At 42.7% G+C, this 23447-nt stretch overlaps 1 protein-coding gene across 1 annotated transcript in view; it reads right to left on the reverse strand.

Moving 5' to 3' along the window:
* LOC126158186 (uncharacterized) overlaps nt 1-23447 on the reverse strand; it is a 413927-nt gene that overhangs the window by 95980 nt on the left and 294500 nt on the right. The window contains exons 3-4 of the mRNA XM_049916426.1: nt 7131-7381; nt 2658-2944 (exon numbers count right to left, since the gene is read on the reverse strand). Coding sequence (XP_049772383.1) covers nt 2658-2944; nt 7131-7381 — 538 coding nt within the window. The remainder of the gene's footprint in view (nt 1-2657; nt 2945-7130; nt 7382-23447) is intronic.

The raw sequence follows: 23447 nt of genomic DNA on the forward strand, positions 1-23447 counted from the left end.
ATCTGACCCCAGGAATGTGTCAATAAAGTTTCCCCTTCCTGGGACAATGAATTCACGGTGTTCTTATTTCAATTTCCAGGAGTGTATTTGCGGTAAAAACTGATAGCGGACTGGCGAGGACTGAACACCGTCCTGGATCGCTTACATTTTGCTAAAATAACTGTTAGTGTGCCGTCCGTGATGATTACAAATCTGCGTGACAAGCGGTGAATATTATTTCCACTTTCGTGGTGAGCATTTATTTCAAACAGTTATTCGAGTATTAGTTGTCGCGAAGGACAATTTGGTAGGAACGTAGGTAGCTTGGAAGTCGCCCCTAAACTGCTAGTTGTGCTGTTTAGAATACAGAGATTTACTGTCAATTGATCATTGTGATTTTCAAAGTGTTGTGCCTGAGATACTTTACTCAATTTTTGTTTGAACTATAACCTTATACCTTCAGTTATAGGCATAGTCCTAACCCAGATAAGTAGAATGAGAATAGAAACATTTCTTTCAGTCGGTTAGACCAAAATGTGGCCGTGCAGTATGTTCCCCATCACTTTCTGGCTGACCACAAACTAGTTGCCAGGCTCGAGTGAGGAAGACGGTGAAAAACAATACTATAGAACCAACAACAACTTCATACTTAACATGCCGCCCCACACATTTGTTGCTTCGGATCGGGTTCAGACTTCGTCGAATGTTTTTGTACGCTTTTAAGTGGTACCATGACGTACCCGAGATCAAAATTGCGGTTGCGCTGTACTCCATTATGGTGGGATCACGTTCAATGGGGATGCAGCAGCACAGTGTTCTAGAGGCGTTGGAACGTCCAAAGGTGTCAGCAGTGTTCAAGGATATCATAACGTCTTCCCGTTGCACATCACATTGCGATCTGCCGTTTTCGACCCCCAAAATGTGTGGGAATCACCGCCCGAGGGAAAGGGGTTGTTTCATTGATGCCCTTTATATCACCATCTGAAGCCTTTTCTTTTCGACTCTTAGCGGTGGTGCGTTTAAATTTTTTTCTTCGGCAACCCATAAGAAAACTACGTTATTTCAGCTGTGGGTATCTCGGTTCTAACCTCCATCGCAGAGATGTCAGAGAAAGGAGAAAACGTAGGTAAGAAAGGCTCTGACGCCCGTTTCACTGTGTGACACGTCCACCGTGGCGTTAGAAAGAAGTACATGGTATCAGTGTGACATCATTAACTCACCTTAAAGCTCACGTGACCTTCTGAGCTGTGGCCTTTGTTTCGCACGTGTCGACGCATTGCTGTTTGAAGCATCGCCAAGATCGAGCGTGACGTTACAGGGCACTACACTTTAGCACCTTCACAGAGGAAGGCTGGAGGCAACTTCTAAGCAAATTTAAAACTTCTGCGTCCCCAATAAGTTATCCTTGACTTTTGTTGCGCCGTGTAGTTAGGTGGCGTGGAATATCAGTAGCCTTCAGTGATGTTCCTCGACGTTTATTGTACAGCCAGCATACGGTCATGGAATGTAGAGAGTTTCTTACAATTCCTGTATGTTTCTTAGTGTTCCTCTGTACTGTACGTTAGATGGGTCTGTAAACTGGACTGAAGTGAGTGCATATCTACATCTTGATTTGTATGTATGTGGTGACCGATTTAATCAAGCAAAGTTCTTAGGTAATGAAACATATTAGGTCCGAAATCTGTCACACATTTGCAGGCAAGATTATTAATTTGATATTTCGAATAATGGTGTTTTCTCCATCCTCCAGCAGGACGGAAGAAATATGAGAAAATATTTAAGTCCCTGTCTCTTCTGTTAATCGTTCTGGTACGACCCACATACTTTCTTGACTTTAGTAGGAATAGGTGGAATGGTGGTAATCTAGGTACCCAGTGTGTTATATGTCTTTGACTGTGGGTAGGTCTTTGAAATGAAGTAAGAGACAGCTCACAGTCGCTTCCCCTGTTCCGTGGCTGCGTACCGACCGGAGAAGCGATCCCATCCACCGTATTAGCTTGAAATCCATGCATCCGAGTGTTTTATTCAATGACGTACTGCCTTTTGGCAGCGCTTCATTTTGACGGACCCAGAATGTTGGGCACCGAGTTCGGAGCTTTTTAGCTTTAATGTTTTAGTAATATGTTCACCCGAATATTTGGGTCTTAGCGCAGGTGAAGCCATTTATCAGTACCCAAGAGGAATACTCACGGTTGTGACTGCCCTATCTACAAGGCTGTCTGCTTTCAAATTTTTTCGCCCTTCTCATGGATAGATATAACTCTTCTGGAAGTGTTATTTGAGACGGTACAAATAATGAAGCGAAATTACAAACTATGGGTATCGTTTAACCAAAAATGTGATTTTTCGTGTGAAAACTATTTGCGGAGGTCAGTTCTTTACTTAGCACGAAAAAGTCAGAGATCCTTTTGTGAATTTACGTAAGATTTTCATATACAGGAAAAGGTGTTAGTGTACAGTTCTTACTCAGAGGGATGTAAGAGAAATGCAAGCAACACGTGGTTGAAGGATCGATTTTTTTTATTTATTTGAACAAGTATGTTGTTAGATACATTACTTCGTTTTGAACAGTTCTCTTATATTAGTCGTCAGATAGGTGAAATTCCTGACCTCCTCGTCCACACATGCCTTAAATTACCGAAGACTGAAGTGTAGGTTATAAATGCGTTGCTAAATACCTATGACAGGAGCCGATTCATCCTTGCCGTCGTAGATTTTGATGTAATCGTATGGGCAGTTGCGCTCGCCGGACGAGATGGGCCTCATGGGACAGGTCATGATGTTCTCGCAGCGCTGGCCGTCGATGTTGAACTCCTCGTTCTCGATGTAGAGCTTGATGAAGGGTAGCCTCGTGTTGAGGTGGTAGCGGCAGTGCAGCCCCCTGGGGTAGACGCCTGGGTAGGCGGGAGACTGCACGTAGCACGTCTGCAGACGACAGTCACGGAACACGCGCTCGCAGTAGGACCTGCAAGCATAGGATAACACCTCCAATCATAACACCTCCCATCTCGGGATATTAAAAAATAAGTTCTACGATATTTGTCTGTCAGTTGATAATACGGTAACAGCTGTAGTCTCGGTAGGAGGCCCCTGAAGTTTTTCCTTCTGCAAGGAGTTGTTCAGGTTGCCGATTCATTGCCGATAGTGACGAAATCATACAGGTGGATTAAGCTTTTAAAACAGGGCCGAACTGTCACACCCATCACTGTAACAACATTTACCTAGGGTTACACATCACGGTAGCCGTCTCCTTGGTCGGGCCGCTGACGCTTTCTAGTATGATGTAGGTTGCCCCGGATGTAATTGCATTTAATTTTGGTACCGAGAAAAAAGTGTTTCGCAGAGTAAGAGCATGTGACAATGTTAGTGGTGAACTATGTCTCTGATGGAGAATTTAAGTAGAGTATCTATCCTAGGTACGAAATGCATATTTTTTTCGGAAGCATAATCTTATTTACTTACAATCCGGTTGCTTTATCTATGCTTCGCAAGTACCGTTATTTTCATCTGTCAGATTCGTTACTTGGTACATTACAATACCTTCAAAACCAGAAAGAAGTCTAAGTTACTGTGTCCTGTGTTGTCTGTATATTATGTCGAAAAAACGAACTATTTCCGACAGAAATACGGACCAACATTAATAGCTACTTTAATAAATTATATTCGTTGCCTCTGGCGGTTTCCAGATTGTCTCTAATCGAAGCTATAAACGATCAAGACCGCTATGACAGTAATTACTTGAAGAATGTATTTTCTGAAAAAATCCTTACAGTCGTGACTGTAGCACACCATGTTCCAGTGGCTTCTCAAAAAGACATCTGCTTGCACTGACCTACTAGTTTGCTGCTTGCTTCTATCTTGTATACGCCATTACTGTTAGACGTAGATGAATAAAATTACCGCATCTGACATAACTTCTGGAAGTCCGAAACAGTCGTGTTCAACAACGTTCCTTTGTGCATTATGTCTTCAGACCCTTCGCCATATGAGGGAATCTACTGCACCGAGTAACACGCTCGAACATGATCTTTTTCGTTGTCCAGGTGTTGTAGTCTGGGTAGACTTAACATTTCATTCGCTTACTGATCTCCAAATCTTTAATCACCGTACCGTCACTGGTGAAGATTGTTATGATACTGAACTTCTTCTCCGCGGACATTTTTCAGAGGTGCATTTGACGCTGATTTGATTTTTATGGATGACAATGCGAGACCGCATGGAAAAACGCAGTGGAGGAGCTCATGGAACGAGAGGATATTCGTCGAATTGACTGGCTCGCCCGTTCCCCCATGTTGAATCCCGCCGAGGACGTTGTGGATACGTTGGAGAGACGTACTGCAGTACGGCCTTTAGGCACCAACGTCCATCCAGCAATTGTAAACAGTGCTGGTGGAGGAATGGAACACCTTCCAAGAACTCCTTACCAATCAAGTGGCCAGCTTGGGGGCACGTTTCAGAGCTTGCATTACCGACAGTGGTGGTATCATACACTGCTAACACCCATGTCTCGCCTTTCGTAATGTCCAGGGGGGAGCATCGTGAATCACGCTGACGTTAGTGTACATACTATCTTTGAATGAAAGTGTAATTTCCACTCGTCTCATCGCTTATTTCTTTTAGTTACCTCGTGTACTGTACTGCTGCAGTTCTTTCCATGCATGCTCCAAGTTATATGGTGCTATGTTACCTCACAGTGACGCATCGTGCCAAAGTTACTTCCGTCTTTAAAATTTTGCACAGCACCCCATAACAATGGCAACATACAATCATTCATTTCGGTCATGAACATTAGATTACCACAGAAGTAAGATTTAGAATTGAATTCCACTGACTTTAAGAAATGAAATGCTGAATGTTTCAATTAATAGCACTTCATGTTACCAATGGATTGCTATCGAGTAGGGAAATGTGTTGTTCCTTCGGTCTCTTTTCAGACATTCACCTCTACGCAGCCCTGTAACAAAGAAATGATATAATTTCTTACTCCATTTGCAAAAGAGAGCATTCATTTTTAGGTGCTTCAGTGTTTTCCTAAATCCGGAAAATTTAGGATTTTCCAGGTGTGGAAACATATGCCAAGGTGGAACATGGCCATAAACCTATGAACAAATATTCGGTTTAAATTTAAAGGTGTTACATTATTACTCCACTACAAACCTATAACCAATAAGTGGATTCAAATTAAGCAGAAGTATTATCAAAATCCAATTAGGAATATATTTTGAAGTAGAAGCTACTGAAAACTAACAAAAATTTTCATTTCAGAGACTGGTAAATTTGTTAAAAGGTAACAGAAACTCTGTTCACAATGAAGATTGTGGATGATTTCACCATGAAATGAATCAATTATACGAATGCATGATGTGTATTCTTTCGGATGATTCCCCCATAAACATTGCAATGTATCTTATATCATCAGTTCCCTCCCTTTCGTTTAATTTCTCCCTCTCCTCCCCAAACACCTGTCCGAAAGAACAGACACTACGCATTCGCGAGAATGGGCAACGTATGTACAACCTTCACTGTTAATGCACAATATCACTCGACCTCAGGCAGGAATCTAAAAATTAGCGATAGTGGAGGACATGACATGGACTGCAGGTTGGTGGCGCTGGGTGGGAGTGTGGCTCAGCAGGAGATTGCGCCGAGACCGTCCGTGCATTTCGGAGAAACACTGTCCAGATGGTGCAGTGGTTAACGCAATTGTGTAATACGCAGGAGAATCTGAGTTCGAGTCCCAGTCCCACACACACATTTGCACTTCTTGCCGCCGATTAGGCAAAAAATTCTAGATTCAACCGTTAACATCAAATCTTTCTCTTCCCTTTTCTTTCTCCGCCGTCCACCTCTCGTCTAGATAATACCTCAAAGAGCTTTAGCATACTATACAGAACTTAAATGTGTAAGACGTCAAACTATTTACAAATGCTGCGCTAAATAAAATAACAAAAAATTCATAAATTGGCGGAAACTACTTGTGGTGGCATCTAGTGTGCTTTCCTTCATGTGATTCTAAAATTAATGACTAGGATTAATCACCGACCAAGTAAAAGTCTTGTAATCCTACATACATTGACCCTAAATAGCTTTAATTCAGATTTTATTCTCTACTTTTGTTTCTGAAAATCCCTGACAGATTAAAACCATATCAGACCGAGACCCAATCCCAGAAACTTGCTATTGCGACAGTTCTATCCTATGTGACCCATCCACACAATTCTACCTCTCTTGGTTCCAATTTTTTAAAACTCACAGAAGCTCTTATTTTATTTCGACAATTTCAACAAGTATTTCAAATGCCTTGTAACATTCAGTTTATAAACTTGTGTTGACATTTCAGCAGGAATGATACGTCACCAAGTGCTTTTAAAGTCTTTCACGAAGTGCACTAGTCGGTCGACAACGGCTACGAGCAGCCTGAAATGCTTTTGTGATTGTTATCGCAAGAAGCTGAAGCTTTCTTTCATACCTTGCTGGACTTGTGTTCTAGGAATACTTTAATTTGACTATAGAGCTGCGCTGTTTTGAAAGTACTTTGCAGATATCAACAAAAGCTACTACAAAACCTTGTCGATGTTATTGCTCCACCTCATACTTCCTTCAAAGTGATCTAATTCGGCAGGGAACGGAGGAGGGCTTCTGTGAAATTTGGAAAGCAGGAAGGAGGAACTGCTACAACAGATGCTACTAGACTGCTTCATTAGTCGTTCCACCATAATTCAGTTAATAACGATGCGAGATAAATGCCGGGTGCTGGGTTCGAATCCACATCCTACACACAATTTAAAATGAGCCCTCAATCCGCTGGAAAGTGGATCAGTGTGCCTTCGCCTTGCTGTGTTGAACGATGTCGGTGATTTAAGTGCAACTCAGTACTCCAGTTCGCTTACATGCGGGGTAACAATAGAGCACCATCCCGACAACTAGGCCTGATGAGAATACAGCTTACAAGTTTCATGTCAACGCTCACATGAATACTATTGGCAAAACTGTGGTGCCACTGAACTTGCAGGTAAATCTTCTAGGAAGTCACAGTAGCTGCAGTATTCCACCAAGGTGGATACATTAACAGAAGTCGTAAGAATATTACACATGCTTGTCACAACACCTACCTGGAACAGATCAATTCCATTAGTCGTGGGATTACGTACCCGGGTATGACCTCCCCTCTCCTGTTGGGGTAGAGTTCCGGATGCTGTCCATAGCGCAGGTAAACTTCCAGCTGCTGCTCGGCACGTGAGTCAAAGCTGAAGTAGGTCTGGTCCGTGAAGTTGTCCGCGTGGAACACTACCTTGACGAAGCTGGTCTCAGAAATGAACGTCTGTGGTTGTTCCGTCTCACCGCAAAATACTCCTGGATCCTTCCGGTTGCTTACGTCCGTTTTGGCGTTGCCATCCACAATCTGTCACATAACCATGAACACATGGATGTTAGTAACATGCAACTAACCTTAAGTTTTAGCTACAGGCACAGTTTGACGTAGTAAGTGTGTCAAAAAGAATGCAAGCATGAATTTGACAGCTTACATGTGGTATGATGAATAATAAGTGCAATTGAAAATAGTATGTCATTTTTATTCTGGACAGTCGGAAGTACTTAAATATTCCGTATTTACTTTCGCGAACATTAGCCAATATTGAGCAATGTTCTTCAGTTCCGTCGATCCTGCTGTAAACGTACGGCGGCAAATTTTTGGCAACATGTTGTTATCGGTATAATAAATATTAACACGACCGAAGAAAGAGGAATTTCAGTCGAGTCGGTTTTTCGTGGAAAAGGAAGGAAGTATAGGAGCTATACTGTATATTCCACCCAATGCCTCAGATGATAGTTAATGTCCGCCGCTCGTGGTCTCGCGGTAGCGTTCTCGCTTCCCGAGCACGGGGTCCCGGGTTCGATTCCCGGCGGGGTCAGGGATTTTCGCCTGCCTCGAGATGACTGGGTGTTTGTGTTGTCCTCATCGTTTCATCATCATCCAGGACAGTGGCGAAATTGGACTGAGCAAAGATTGGGTAATTGTACGGGCGCTGATAACCACGCAGTTGAGCGACCCACAAACCAAACATCATCATCATCACACAGATAGTTAATGAGCTGCATTCAGTCGTGTGTATATATTCCTCGGAGTCATTCATAACCTCAGGTAACGGTACGGGTATGGAATGCATTCTGGTGATGAAAATTCCTACGGAGATTGATGACGCAATTCCAAAATAAGAAAGAAAACTACGACATAACAAACAATCGACGACTAGGTAAATACAGATGGAATACAGACTAGGTGTAAAGAAGGATTGGGCAGGAACTCGGCCTTGCGATATTCAGATGAACCATCCCCACATTATCCTTGTGAAATTTAGAGATATCACTGGGAACCATAACCCGCATGCCCGGATGTGGTACTTGAACCATCGTCCTTCCGATTGCGAATCCAGGGTCCAGTGTCTCCTCCATGACCAATTCATATCATTATTTGAAAGAAGCCTTATAAATTTTACGTTTGTAACGATATTCGAAAATTAATTTACGGTGTGAATGCAAAACGTCTCGTTTCACACCATTATGATAAATCGTCTAAAATGACCTAGGGAACATGAAACTAGCCACCTCACTACCACTGTAATACCTCGTCTAGCGATCCCGTAAGAGGTCTTCATTCGAAACCATACTTCTCGTTGTTTGATTTACAGGAAGTATGCATTACGACATTTTCATTTCCTAACGTGGCTTTCATAGTTAGATCAATAACTTCTTAAAAAATTAGAAAAAACCTGTATGCCTTCCGATACGCCACTACTGATGGTTGAAATACACTGACGGAAAAAAAAAATCGCATCCCCAAGAAGGAATTGTACGATGTAAACGAAAACTAGCGGTCATGTTTCTACATCGGAAAGATTATGTCTTTTCAAATTTCGCGCCAGTACCATTAAAGTGGCGCTAGTAGCGCCACAATGAGGCTGCAAATTGATTTACTTGAAATACACACTGTAACAATCGTGAGAGTAAGCTACATTTGAGACTGGACCTGGTGAGTTGATATTAGTAAAGAAGGCTTCTAAGGCCACGAAGACGCCATTATCAACACCTCTCTTAGTATGAGTTGTATAGTAGGGCTACGGATACCTTGATCGTCCTTCTGCGTGGCCACCGTACACGGTTGTTGGCAGCGGTGGTCATCAGACTATACGGCTGCAAGAAGACCAGGCTACCGAGAGAGAAGACCATCGTTCTTGGAGTTGGGCTCTCGCGCATTGTACTTCATCTGTTGCAGCAATTCGAGTAGCGTTGGCACCGTAGTGACATAACAAACTGTTGCAAATTTTTTACTTCAAGGACAGCTTCGAGCCAGACGCCGTGTAATAAGCGTTCCACTGACACCAAACCACCCCCATTTGCGACTTCAGGGGCGTCAAACAAGAGCTCGCTGGAGGGCAGGGTGGAGATCTTTCTGACGAAAAGTTGTTCTGCCTCGGTGCCAGGATGTCCGTGTGTCTATTAGAAGGAAGGTAGTTAAGGGGTTGTAACCAACCTGTCTGCGTGCTAGACACACCGGACCTAGACGTGGTGTTATGGTCTTGGGTAATAATTCGTATTGCACCTAGAGCATTTTCTGGTCACCCCACACACTCTGACTGTAAACTGTACGTCAGTGAAGTGATTCAACCTGTTGTACTGCCATTCATCAACAGCATTTCAGGGGGTGTTTGCGAACAGGATAACTCTCGGCCACATACCGCTGTTGTATGCGTATCCGATAGAGCACATGCGGGAGAACATGGGACGACAACTGCAGCGTCATTCACAAATAGCGTCAGCTGTCCCTCTATTGACCGGCCAAGCCCAACAGGCATGGAACAGCGTCTCACAAACTGACATACGGCACCTGTACAACCCAATGAATGCACTTTGCATATTTTGATTTAACATTCTGACGGTGAACCTGGTTATTAATACACCAGCGTTTCACATTTGCAAGGGATATTCAAATGTTGGTCTGGCCAGCACGTTTTTCAAATCTCTTACCCACAGAGAATAACTGCTCGTATGTTTCCGACAGACTGACACGCCAGCATAGATTATTGATTCACTCTGGCATAGTGTTGAAGCAATATGGATTGACATAACCGTATCTGTCATCCAAGCTCAGTTCAGTTAGATACCCAGACAGGTTACAGCCATTTCCTCCGCCGTAGGTGGTAGCTCAATGCACTAAATTTCACACTCTTTTCACCCCATATCACCATAAAATTTAATCACGAATTCTTTGTACTACACTATAAATTCATACATTTGTTACACTTCCTTTCTCTTGCTGCAGTTTTAATCGCTAGCACTATATAAGCGGCGACCATAAATTTTTCTTTCAGAGATCATGCAGGAGGCGTGAGCATTGAGAGAATTATCTACACCGACGCAACAGTTTGAAGATGCCCGTTTGGCAAAAGTACCGTGGCCTGCTATGCACGTGTGTAAATTCCTGCTGCAAATCCTCGCTAATGTACGCACCTCTAGGCCTTTATTAATGGACTGAAGAAGTGATAACCGTGGGAAAGATCCGAACTGTAGGGCGACAGCTCGAGTGTCCAAATGTCGATTGCCCAGCCTCCCGGATCGGCTGGCGTCGTGTGTCTAACCGTTAACAGCACTGAACTGGGGGCACCGTTCCAAAACAGTGGTTTTCGGCCAACATACTGCCCTGTACACCTCCATTAATTCTCCAGTGGTGTCTTCTGGTGTTTGTCCATGAAAAGAATGAAAGGACGTTGGTCCTGTCTGGACACTTTTGCTAAAAAAGTCACCGTATTTTACTCTTCCGCGTTTTCTGCAGGCATGTCGAAGAGACCACATAACAGGTGCTAATATACCCAAATAGAAATCGTGCCACGTTGGATGTTGAGGTTATAAGTGCCGATATTTCTACTGATGACTGAGAGCAGTGTGCTGAACAAAATTGCATCAGAATTCACTTCAATGTCAGGCTAATAACTACAGCTATTTTGAGTAGGATGTTTTAGGTTGGTTACTACATCAGACTACGACCCACAAGCAAGCCATAAAATATTTTGAAAGTGAATTCAAACCAGTCTTGACTGCAAAAAAAAAAAAAAAAAATATATATATATATATATATATATATATATATATATATATATATATATATATATATATATATGCAGTGGTAAAAAATTTCGGTTGGTTTGTGAAGAACAGGAAACTGAACTGGATAACCCACAATCTAAGAAGATATTGCCTTCTATTGGAGGCAATTGAAAGTTTGGGCCGGCCGGAGTGACCGAGCGGTTCTAGGCGCTACAGCCTGGAACCGCGCGACCGCTACGGTCGTAGGTTCGAATCCTGCCTCGGGCATGGATGTGTGTGATGTCCTGAGGTTAGTTAGGTTTAAGTAGTTCTATGTTCTAGGGATCTGATGACCTCATAGTTCTCAGAGCCATTTGAACAATTTTTGAAAGTTTGGTCCGAGAAAGAGAGAGAAGCATGGAGGGCTATGCAGTCAAAACCTGGCGCAAGGCAGACAACCCAATTATGATGGTTCAAAAGGCTCTGAGCACTATGGGACTTAACATCTATGGTTATCAGTCCCCTAGAACTTAGAACTACTTAAACCTAACTAACCTAAGGACATCACGCAACACCCATTCATCACTATGCAGAGAAAATTCTGACTCGGCCGGGAATCGAACCCGGGAACCCAGGCGTGGGAAGCGACAACGCTGCCGCACGACCACGAGCTGTTGACCCAATTATGATGTGACCACCATCAGACTATTTATACCATGATAGATGGTGACGGTAAGTAGAGCAGGTATCTTGGTTCCACAAACGTCGACTGCTTTGAGGCACAATATCTGCTTCGTTCACTGCCACCGCCTACCATCACAGTATAAATTATCAGAAGATGGTCACAATACGACCGAAATCAGTTACCATTGCAAATAAGTATTTTATTGCAGTTCACACTCACTTTTTTAGTTAATTTTTAAAGTCTTTAGCTAGACTACTGATTTTCTCATCGATAAATGTTTTCAAAATTTATTAAGCCATTAATGTTTAGCTGAGCAACACTTTCAGGTAATGAGGCGCAGAAGCGAGGGCGCTGAACGGATAGCCTGCTCCAAGGCGCAAGTACGACAGTGCAGAAGACAACAGGTTTCATATGAAGAGCTTATTTCAATAGTGGTACCTCTACTTCTGCTTCTGAAATTAATGATCCAAACAAACAGAAAGACAGGTTCATCTCTAGCAAAAAGCCATACGCTTGAATATTTCTGGTATCTCAACTGCAGATTTTTCAGCGCTCATTTAACTTTAGGACTCTGTATCTCACAATGAACAAAAATGGACTTCACTACGAAATAAGCCCTTCATATTGTGTGATGTGTTTGTGGGAACATTGTTAAACGAAGAGAAAAAAAACACTTAACGCACTGAAGTGAGTCTATTAAGACATCAATTATCCAATCAACTGTACTTATACCCCTCACATCCAGTATGCGAGGGATGCGTCAAACACATAGTACAAGTGCTTGAGCACCGCACGTAACCAGAAGGTCTCCGCTCACAGCACTGCGGCCGGCGCTTGCGGCCAGCTGTTGACTGGTAGCGGCAGCGGCGCACGCGGCGATTGTGATTCATTTGTGGAAGACGGGGAGCCAGCTGGGCGCACAGCGTTAATTATCGAGTGCCCGCCGCGGACAATGGCGCCGGCAGACAACACTGCGGGCTCGCGGCTCCTGGTGCGCACGTGCGCTGCGCAACTGCGCTGCGCCGAGCTGCCAGCCGTCTATTAGAGAGCCCTTAATTGAATTATGAATTGAGCTGTCCCTAAATGGAGCTTCCGTCGTTGCGAGTTGGCAGCCAAACGGAGCTGCTCTATTCACAACTACCTGACTAATATCACTTTCCTCTCTTTTTTTGCCCTCCTTTTCTCGAGGCAGTTCTGCATCGGCAAATATTCACTGCTCTCGAATGCGACGAACATTTTCCAACAATTTAGTGTTCTTCCTTTCATCTGCAGTCGGCGCAGTACCCAACTACGTCGTTAGCTATTCTCTTTCTTGCTGGTCATTGTGAGTACGTATCGAGAACTTAGCAGGACTACTCTTAGGCAGAGAATCTAACATAGGTGGCGCCCATTCACTATGTACGCAGCTAACGAGCTAACAAAAGGTTAGCAGTAATTCTGCTTTCATTGTCTTCCAAAAGTGTTCATGTAATTCTTCACACAGTTTGAGAAATAAACCTTTTCTCTTCATTATTACACTAGTGAAAGGTACAATGCAACGCTATGAATGAGTGAATAATGTACCTAAAACTGATTGTACATACGTCTGTCAATCATACAAATGACCTAATTTACGTTTAACGATGATGAAAAGGTATCGTCGAAACACTAAGGGGAAAATGACACTGACATAACAGTGAGAACAAAACAGTCAAGGATAGTGCCCTGGAGAACAGATTAAAGTATAAAACAAACAGAACTGAACCGGCACAGAATCAGTGGAAGAATATTAGATAAAGAAATTTTTCCGTTTGTCTTGAAACTTTTGGCTTTCATGCCGTATCGATCTATGATCACAGTTCATCAGTGGTGATCTGGGGAAGAGAATTTGACGACTGAGGTTACTTACTTTCTTCGCGTAGTTACAAAAATGTTTGTGGAAGAGTCGAGTTGTTACTGTTTCAGAAAACCTTGAAGAAACGGCAACCATAGCTGTGACAAATCGTCTTGGGGATTAAGAGGCCGCTTCGGCTGTATTTAAAATTTTTATTATGAAATCACAAATAGTTTCACAGTAAGTGATGACGTCTCGTGTTCCGGGAATGTGCATAGACTGGAGTTGTGGGTCCATTGACCATTTTGGACTTGGATCCCTACCATCAGTTGCTTTTGAATGGCTGACGTAACGTTATTTTTTAATTAACGTTTCTGAGCACTATGTGACTTAACATCTGAGGTCATTAGTCCCCTACAACTTAGAACTACTTAAACCGAACTAACCTAAGGACATCACACACATCCATTCCCGAGGCAGGATTAGAAGCTGCGACCGTAGCGGTCACGCGGTTCCACACTGAAGCGCGTAGAACCGTACGGCCGCCACAACGGCCGGCTAACGTTATTTAGTTCTTTATTAGTTTGGTCTGAAAACGAATGTTTTGTTCCATGTTTCGGGTTACTTAGCTCTTGTGACTTAAATGTTACCTGATGATTTCGTTTCCAGTGCCACGAAACTGGTTATGAACTGATAATTAAAAGATTAGGTAAACCCTCATCGGCTTCTTAATTCCCAAATTGCTACTGTTTAAGTTCCTCACAGTAGGCACTTAACAGTCCGCTTAATGCAGTGACCTAGTACGTACACTATGTGACCAAAAGTATCCGGACACCTGGCTGAAAATGACTTAGAAGTTCGTGGAGCTCTCAACCGGTAATGATGGATTTCAATATGGTGTTGGCCCACCCTCTTAGACTTGATGACAGCTTCCACTCTCGCCGGCATACGTTCCGTCATGTGCTGGAAGGTTTCTTGGGGAATGGCAGCCCATACCTAATCGAGTGCTGCACTGAAGAGAGGTATGGACGTCGGTCGGTGAGGCCTGGCACGATGTCGGCGCTCCAAAACATCTAAAGGGTGTTCTATAGTACCCTGTGCAGGCCAGTCCCCTGCAGGGAAGTTCTTGTCGTGTTACCAGTACGCCACTGGCCGTGCATTATGAACAGGTGCTCGATCGTGTTGAAAGATGCAATCGCCATCTCCAACTTGCTCTTCAACACTGGGAAGCAAGAAGATGCTTAAAACATCAATGTAGGCCTGTGCTGTGATAGTGCCACTCAAAATATCAAGGGGTGCAAACCACGTCCACGAAAAACACGACCACACAATAATACCACAGCTTCCCAATTTTACTGTAGGCACTATACATGCTGGCAGATGACGTTCACCGGGAATTCGCCATACCCACACCCTGCTATCGGATCGCCTCATTGTGCACAGTGATTTGTTACTCTACATAATGTTTTTCCACTGTTCAGTCGTCCAATGTTTACGCTTCTTACACCAAGTGAAGCGTCGTTTGGCATTTACCGCATGATGTGTGGATTGTGAGCAGCCGCTCGACCATGAAATCCAAGTTTTCTCACCTCCCACGTAACTCTCATAGTACTTGCAGTGCATCCTGATGCAGTTTGGAATTCCTGTGTGATGGTCCGAATAGGTGTCTGCCTATTACACATTACGACACTCTTCAACTGCCGGCGGTCTCTGTCAGTCAACAGACGAGGTCGGCGTGTACACTTTTGCTGTGTACGTGTCCCTTCACGTTTGCACTTCACTGTCACATCGGAAACAGTGGAACTAGTGTAAGTAGGCTGTTTATGTTTTCTTATTGGCAACGTCACGTAGCGCTCTATATGAAAATCACTGGCTGTGCTGTGTGCAGTCTGTGGCTAGTTTGCATTGTTGTCTGCCATTGTAGTGTTGGGCAGCGGCAGCTGGATGTGAACAGCGCGTAGCGTTGCTCAGTTGGAGGTGAGCCGCCAGCAGTGGTGGATGTGGGGAGAGTGATGGCGGAGTTCTGAAATTTGTAATACTGGATATCATGAACTGCTATATACATTATGACTTTTGAACACTATTGAGGTAAATACATTGTTTGTTCCCTATTAAATTCTTTCATTTGCTAACTATGCGTATCAGTAGTTAGTGCCTTCAGTAGTTTGAATCTTTTATTTAGCTGGCAGTAGTGGCGCCCGCTGTATTGCTGTAGCTTGAGTAACGAAGATTTTTGTGAGGTAAGTGATTTGTGAAAGGTATAGGTTAATGTTAGTCAGGGCCATTCTTTTGTAGGGATTTTTGAAAGTCAGATTGCGTTGCGCTAAAAATATTGTGTGTCACTTTAGTGAATGTTTGAGTACGTTCAGTTTTGCTCAGCTGTTTGAAAAGCAAATAATGTAAGAGGTTTATCAGCACAGTAATTCTAAAATTGTTCTAAGGGGACGTTTCACTGGGGACGTGTAGGAGTGTGCAAATCTCGCGTACAGACGTGTGACACAGGTGACACCCAATCACTTGACCACGATCGAAGTCCGTGAGTTCCGTGGAGTGCCCCATTCTGTCCTCTCAAGATTGTCTAATGACTAGCGAGGTCGCTGATGTGGAGTACCAGGTAGTAGGTGGCAGAACAGTGCACCTGATATGAAAAACGTATGTTTTTAGGGGTGTCCAGATACTTTTGGTCACAAAGTGTATATTTTAATATAGTAACTAGATGTCGCAGCTTTGAGAGCAAGCCAGAGTACGTGACCAGATCGAAAGGCAAACAGGATATTTGGAAAACATGAAGCGTTGAGCTACAGCCGGCAACTAGTTCCTTCTTGTAATCTGCAGGGCAGAAAATGACGTACTGTCGACCAATTGCAGATAATCCGGTATAGAATTGATTTTCCTTATAGATACAGGAGCCCATATTACTCTAATAAGGAATAATCTGTCACTACCATATACCGATAAAGAAGCAGCAAGTATGGATGTGAATAGGAGGGACAGCGATAATGAGTTAGAGAATAGACGTTTTAAGGAAGCGAACAGACATCTCATCCAGTGTTTTGGAAAGCAGAAATTTCCTACGCAAACAGAGAGTTTCCACTGATGTAGCAAGATTCGATTAGAAGTTAATGGGTTGACGCGAAGTGGTTGACAGTGTCGGCAAGGGAGGTACCACAGGAACACACGGAACCACGAAAGGCTGTTGTAAAGATGGAGCACGAAAAGGCTGCCAGGAAGATGAGGGTATGGTAAACGAGTTCCATGGGGAAAAAATAACGTAATAGCACTTTGAGAGGACAGCATAGTGGCAGTGCAAGTAATGTAATGAACCAAATAACCATTGTTGGAGAACCACATAGGAGAAGGCACAGCAAGGAAACTGAAAGTTTCAAAAGCAAACGGTAAAACCGACGTGATGAAACATCAAATGACTGTGACTAAAAGAACACGGATGATCCCAGAAAGGAAAGATGTTATAGTGGAAAACACGACGTGATGTTAGTTGTGTGTGTTTTATTACTAAAACGCTTTGCAGCAAAGCAACTGTAAGGAATTTACTATATACGACAGAACAGGCACAAGATGATGATACTCACATTGCTAAGGGTCAGAGACGATATGCAAAGAGAGCACCTAAATAAGGAAGAGAAACATGTATTAGAGTATTATTTTGATGGGTTTCATTTTAAGGGTACAGAGTGACACGTACTGTGAACAGTAAGGGACACGCTTCCTATGTGACCACGCAAGGGTATAAATGGCAGATCACGGATGAAGATATTAAGAGACTATATAGACCTGACGACGTAACTGTGATGAGTCAAAGTCAGTGGAAAATGCCTGTATTATTAATCCCTAAGTTAGTACTGAATACAGATTGACAGTAAATCGAAGAAAGACTAAAGTAGTTAAAAGCAGGGGAAATGAGAACAGTGAGAAATTTAACATCAGAACTGGTGCACACGAAGTATATGAAGTTAAGGAATTCTGCTTCCTTGCCGGATCGAGCATGGAGGATAAAAAAACAGACTAGCACTGGCAGAAAGGGAAATCTTACCCAAGAGAAGTTTGCTAATATCAAATATAGGTCTTAATTTGAGCAAGAGATTTATGAGAAAGTACATTTGGACCGTAGTATTTCATGGTAGTAAAACATGGACTGTGAGAAAACCGGAAGAGTAGAAAACCGATGCATATGAAATGTGTTGTTCAAAATAATGTTGAAAATTAGGAAGACCGGAAAGATAAGGATGCAGGAGGTTCTCCAGAGAATCGGCGAGGAAAAGAGTAGATGAAAAACACTGACAACAAGGAGGGGCAGGATTGTTGAACATGTGTTACGACATGAAACGTCACGAAATAACCTCCATAGTACCAGAGGGGGCTATAGAGGGTGACAAACGTAGAGAAAAACAGAGATCTAAATTCATCCGGCAAATAATTGAGGACGCAGGTCGCAAGTGCTACTCTGAGATGAAGAGACTGGCACAGGAAAGGAAATCTTGGTGTACCGTATCAAAGCAATCAAAAGATCGATAATTCAAAAAGAAAGAAAGAAAGAAAGAAAGAAAGAAAGAAAAGTACTAGGAGGGCATTCATAGCACTCAACAGATGTAGCAAGTGGATACTGCCATCCATGAAACAGCACCTAGGACACGGAGAAAACAGCCTTTACTGCTGAATATTTGCACTATGAGTATAAGAGGGTGTCATTGAGTTGCAAAGGGGCACCTAGCATACATCAGAGACATGAACGACACACTAACATGCTCACAGTAAACAAATTGCTTGGTATATTTTGATGAAGTTATTTGTCGTGGGAGTTCCTTGAGAGAATGAATAATTTTGAGAGATTTTAGACAGGCTAAGGGAACATCAGTTGAATTTGTGGAAGTGAAATATCTTTGAGATATAAGATAGAACATACAAGAGTAAATTTCAACAAGTGAAATGTGGAGAAGGTGAAGAGATTCTAAGTGCGAAGGACAAAATGGTAACTAAATGGATACATAGATTTAGTAGGGTACTGTTGAAGATAGGTAAACGATTTTATCAAAATTGCAGCTCCTTTACAGTAGTTGCTAAAGGTGAACGATAATTATGAGGGAGGAAGACAACAGCAAAAAGAGTCTGAAGAATAAGAGAAATGTAAATCAATCATCCCACACTACAGTATCCTGAATTTGAAAAGCGTTTTATCACTATGACAGCTTCCAGTGAAGAGGCACCCACAGACGAAAACAAATCAGAGCGTTATGAACTAAAAATTAACACTGCGGAGCTCAGTGACGAACTGAAGCCCGAAACCATGAAGGAAGTAGACGACAATCCATTGATTGGACATCAAAGGATACACCAACCTCCGGATCGTTTAAAGAAATTTATCATATGGAAAAGAATGAAAGGAGATGTTGAGGAGTGCAACAAAATGTGCGGCTAGTGCCAGTGAAATAAATTTGTTCAGAGCAAGACAAAAATGTCATTGGTGAATATAGACACTGCAGAAACAGTTTTTGAGAAATATTGTATGAATTGGGGAGGCAACGTCAAACGGCAACAAATTTATCTTAACATTCCAAGAAAAACATGAGCAAGTTTACGGTAGCACTCCATTTTGAGAGTCAAGACGCAGACAACGTTGCAGAAATACTCGTAGAAGAAATGATATTATGGACGGTATTCCTTCAGTATTGTAGATACACCAAGCGACAAACTTCCTAAGGAACGTGTCGAAGAGAGTATTCAAATATTTAAAGTTAAAGAAGACTCAACTTCTCACCCCCAGACAAATAGGCTCTTAAGAAGGATATACCGGTCGCTAATCATAACTATTAGGTTATGTGGGATCCCTATAGTATTTTCGCTGTCAGTCCTTACTGAATAGCAGCGCAGGGTATACCCCCTTTGAATTAATGTTCAGGAGAACAGTAAACTTACAGGACTTTTGCAGAAGGAGATAGCTATAGTAGGTTACAATTATGATGGTTATATGTAAAAATTGACCTAGGATGCAAGAAGAGCTGCGAGTAGCGAGAGATGAAACGAAGTAGGTCAAAGAAGCGAGCAGGGCCTATTATGACAAAACAGAACATTCTAGACCAATTCAGGTAGGGGATAGAGTTTTACTACATGATGAGGTAGTGAGACGCCGGAGATTAGAAAAATTTGATTCCCAGTTTAAAGGCCCATTGGTAGCGGTAAAAACAGAACTGCCTAATGTTATAATAAAGACAAAAAAATGAAAGAAGTGTTCAAAGTGAATGTCAATAGATTGAAACTATAGTATTAAGATAACGCTAGAAAATTTAGATGCTAAATTCAAGATTTCACTCACAGGCCCATCATGGTGCCATGGACAAAAGTGATTTGGTTTCTAAGTATCACAAACGGGTGGTAGATGTAAAGCTGTCTAGTGCACGGAGAGGCGGATAAAGACTGTGAAGATAGAGACATCCCCTGGACTATACTACCATCATGAAGGAGAAGTCGAGATAACCTGTACAACCTGAAAGCTGGTGGCCTATGTGACTCTTAAGACAGTAGGAAAGACATTTCACACCGCAATACAAGTAGGTCTGAGGGTATAATAACAGTGTAAAGAGAAATTAAAGATTAGCAAAGTAGAATGTAACATTCTAATAAATGGGATTATGTACAATGTAGAATGCTTACAAGAAAACAGATCCCTAACACATCACTTAAGCGGACCAGTAGGTTGAGAGAGGATGGGAGTTAACAACTTCAAAGGATAATTTCAAAAGATATTGCATAGAAGTCAGACGTTGTCTGTCATAAGATTCGCAATGATAGCGTGCAGTCTAGGTCAGAACAATCGTTGAAATTATCCAAAGAACTCCTGGCTACAGTCAGAGAAGCATTATCTGGTCAGGAACGGTCAGTTGATTCGATCGCCTCGAATGAGCAATTGCTCGAGAACGAAGTAACGATATAGGAATAATTCATCACATATTTTCTGAGAACTACAGATCATGGTCTAAAGAGCATTGCAGCCTTAATGACAATCAATGCACAACTCTTATTTAATGAATTAAGAAGCATCAATTATTAACAATTAGGAAGTGCAGTAATTAACGCACAAGATGGCATGCTTGTCTCTCACATTGCAAAGCCAGTTAAGGCTGATACATATCTAAGGCTAATTGAAAAGGAATTAAGATACGTAATGTTTCCGTTACCTTTAGTGGAAGAATGTACACTGCTGGCCATAAAAATTGCTACACCAAGAAGAAATGCAAGTGATGAACGGGTATTCATTGGACAAATATATTGTACTAGAACTGACATGTGATTAAATTTTCACGCAATTTGGGTGCATAGATCCTGAGAAATCCGTACCCAGAACAACAACCTCTCACCGTAATAACGGCCTTGATACGCCTGGGCATTGAGTCAAACAGAGCTTGGATGGTGTGTACAGGTACAGCTGACCATGTAGCTTCAATACGATACCACAGTTCATCAGGAGTAGTGACTGGCGTATTGTGACGAGCCAGTTGCTCGGCCACCATTGATCAGCCGTTTTCAATTGGTGAGAGATCGGGAGAATGTGCTGGCCAGAACAACAGTCGAACGTATTCTGTATCCAGCAAGGCCCGTACAAGACCTGAAACATGCGGTCGTCCATTATCCTGCTGAAATGTAGGGTTTCGCAGGGATCGAATGAAGAGTAGAGCCACGGGTCGTAACACAACTGAAATGTAACGTCCACTGTTCAAAGTTCCCTCAATGCGAACAAGAGGCGACCGAGACTTGTAACCAATGGCACCCCATACCATCACGCTGGGAGATACGCCAGTATGGCGATGACGAATACACGCTTCTAATGTGCGTTCACCGCGATGTCGCCAAACACGGATGCGACCATCATGATGCTGTAAACAGAACCTGGATTGATCCGAAAAATGACCTTTTGCCATTCGTGCACCCAGGTTCGTCGTTGAGTACACCATCGCAGGCGCTCCTAACTGTGATGCAGCGTCAAGGGTAATCGCAGCCATGGACGCCGAGCTGATAGTCCATGCTGCTGCAAACGTCGTCGAACTGTTCCTGCAGATGATTGTTGTCTTGCAAACGTCCCCATCTGTTGATTCAGGGAACGAGACGTGGCTGCACGATCCGTTGCAGCCACGCGGATAAGATGCCTGTCATCTCGACTGCTAGTGATACGAGGCCGCTGGGATCCAGCACGGCGTTCCGTATTACCATCCCGAACCCACCGATTCCATATTTTGCTAACAGTCATTGGATCTCGATCAACGCGAGCAGCAATGTCGCGATACGATAAACTGCAATCGCGATTAGCTACAATCCGACATTTATCAAAGTCGGAAACGTAATGGTACGCATTTCTCCTCCTTACACGAGGCATCACAACAACGTTACAGCAGGAAACGCCGGTCAACCGCTGATTGTGTATGAGAAATCGGTTGGAAACTTTCCTCATGTCTGCACGTTGTAGGTGTCGCCACCGGCGCCAACCTTGAGTGAATGCTCTGAAAAGCGAATCATTTGCATATCACAGCAACTTCTTCCGGTCGTTTAAATTTCGCGTCTGTAGCACGTCATCTTCGTGGTGTAGCAATTTTAATGACTAGTAGCGTAGTTACATACTGTTAAAATTTATGGGTCACGATTTATTTGTAACCCGCGATGTGTTACATTACCTAATTAGTAAACTACCAACTGAGATTAAGAAGTTTAATTTTATTAAAACGTTGCTGCTCCCAGTTAAATTGAGCTATGGCATAAAGCAATAGGCATACTTATAAGTAGAGAAAGAATGTATATTGCCAGACAGCTCTAAAAAAATTTACACTGGGTTATTTCCTGGTGAATTAGAATTGAAGGAAAGTGATACGCAAAGAACTACAGGTAAACGAATATTCTGGTTAATCTCAGAGGAGCCGGCCGGAGAGGCCGACCGGTTCTAGGCACTACAATGTGGAGCCGCGCGACCGCTACGGTAGCAGGTTCGAATCCTGCCTCTGGCATGGGTGTGTGTGATGTCCTTAGGTTAGTTAGGTTTAAGTAGTTCTCAGTTCTAGGGGACTGATGACCTCATCAGTTAAGTCCCATAGTCCTCACAGCTATTTGAACCATTTTGAATCTCGGCGGATGACCAGAGGACTGCGCACTGAGGTTATTACAAGACACTCGCATACATGAAAATTGTGTCAAGAAAATTATTTCATTACAAAGATTATTGGCAATGTCATGTGGTAATGATTGGCTACGTACAGTTCCTAAGGAGGAAGACGCGTCAGTTTTGCGTAGTATTATTATCTATCTACCGATATTAAACTAAATAGAACTGAATTAATCAAATTTCAGGAGAATTATAAAGGGTACAGATCGTATATAACCAATCACAGGAGGTGATCCCTATGAAATAAACCACAAGAGATGTAAAACCAAGTGTACATATAAACCTAGACTGTTGTAAGGAAATGGAAAGGAATATCAGTACCTCATAAAAGCGATCTGAGTTGCATTTAAAACATATCACTTCAAAGGCAGATGGTTTAAGAGTATCAGGTAGAGGATTAGAAGATATTCACAAGTTCATAGACGAAGGAAAGAACGATAAAAGTAGGTCCAAATCTGTTCACTTCCCACCTATAAGAAGATAAACTTAATTATTTCTCTCATTCTATTTTTATACTGTTCAAAATGAAAAGACATATCAGACAGAGCCGGCGATATTCTTCGGCAGCAGCAAGTGCAGTACCGTGACACATACACCGTGCCTGCATACGGTTCGTAGTGTAAATGGGTACCATTTTAGCTAGCGCGTGTACAGACACAGTTACCCGCTGCTTCTCTCTGATACTCTCTCAATCCCGCGCACTACTTCACTCACAACACACCACTGAC

This window comes from Schistocerca cancellata, chromosome 2 (genome assembly GCF_023864275.1).
Source record: "Schistocerca cancellata isolate TAMUIC-IGC-003103 chromosome 2, iqSchCanc2.1, whole genome shotgun sequence".
NCBI lineage: Eukaryota > Metazoa > Arthropoda > Insecta > Orthoptera > Acrididae > Schistocerca > Schistocerca cancellata.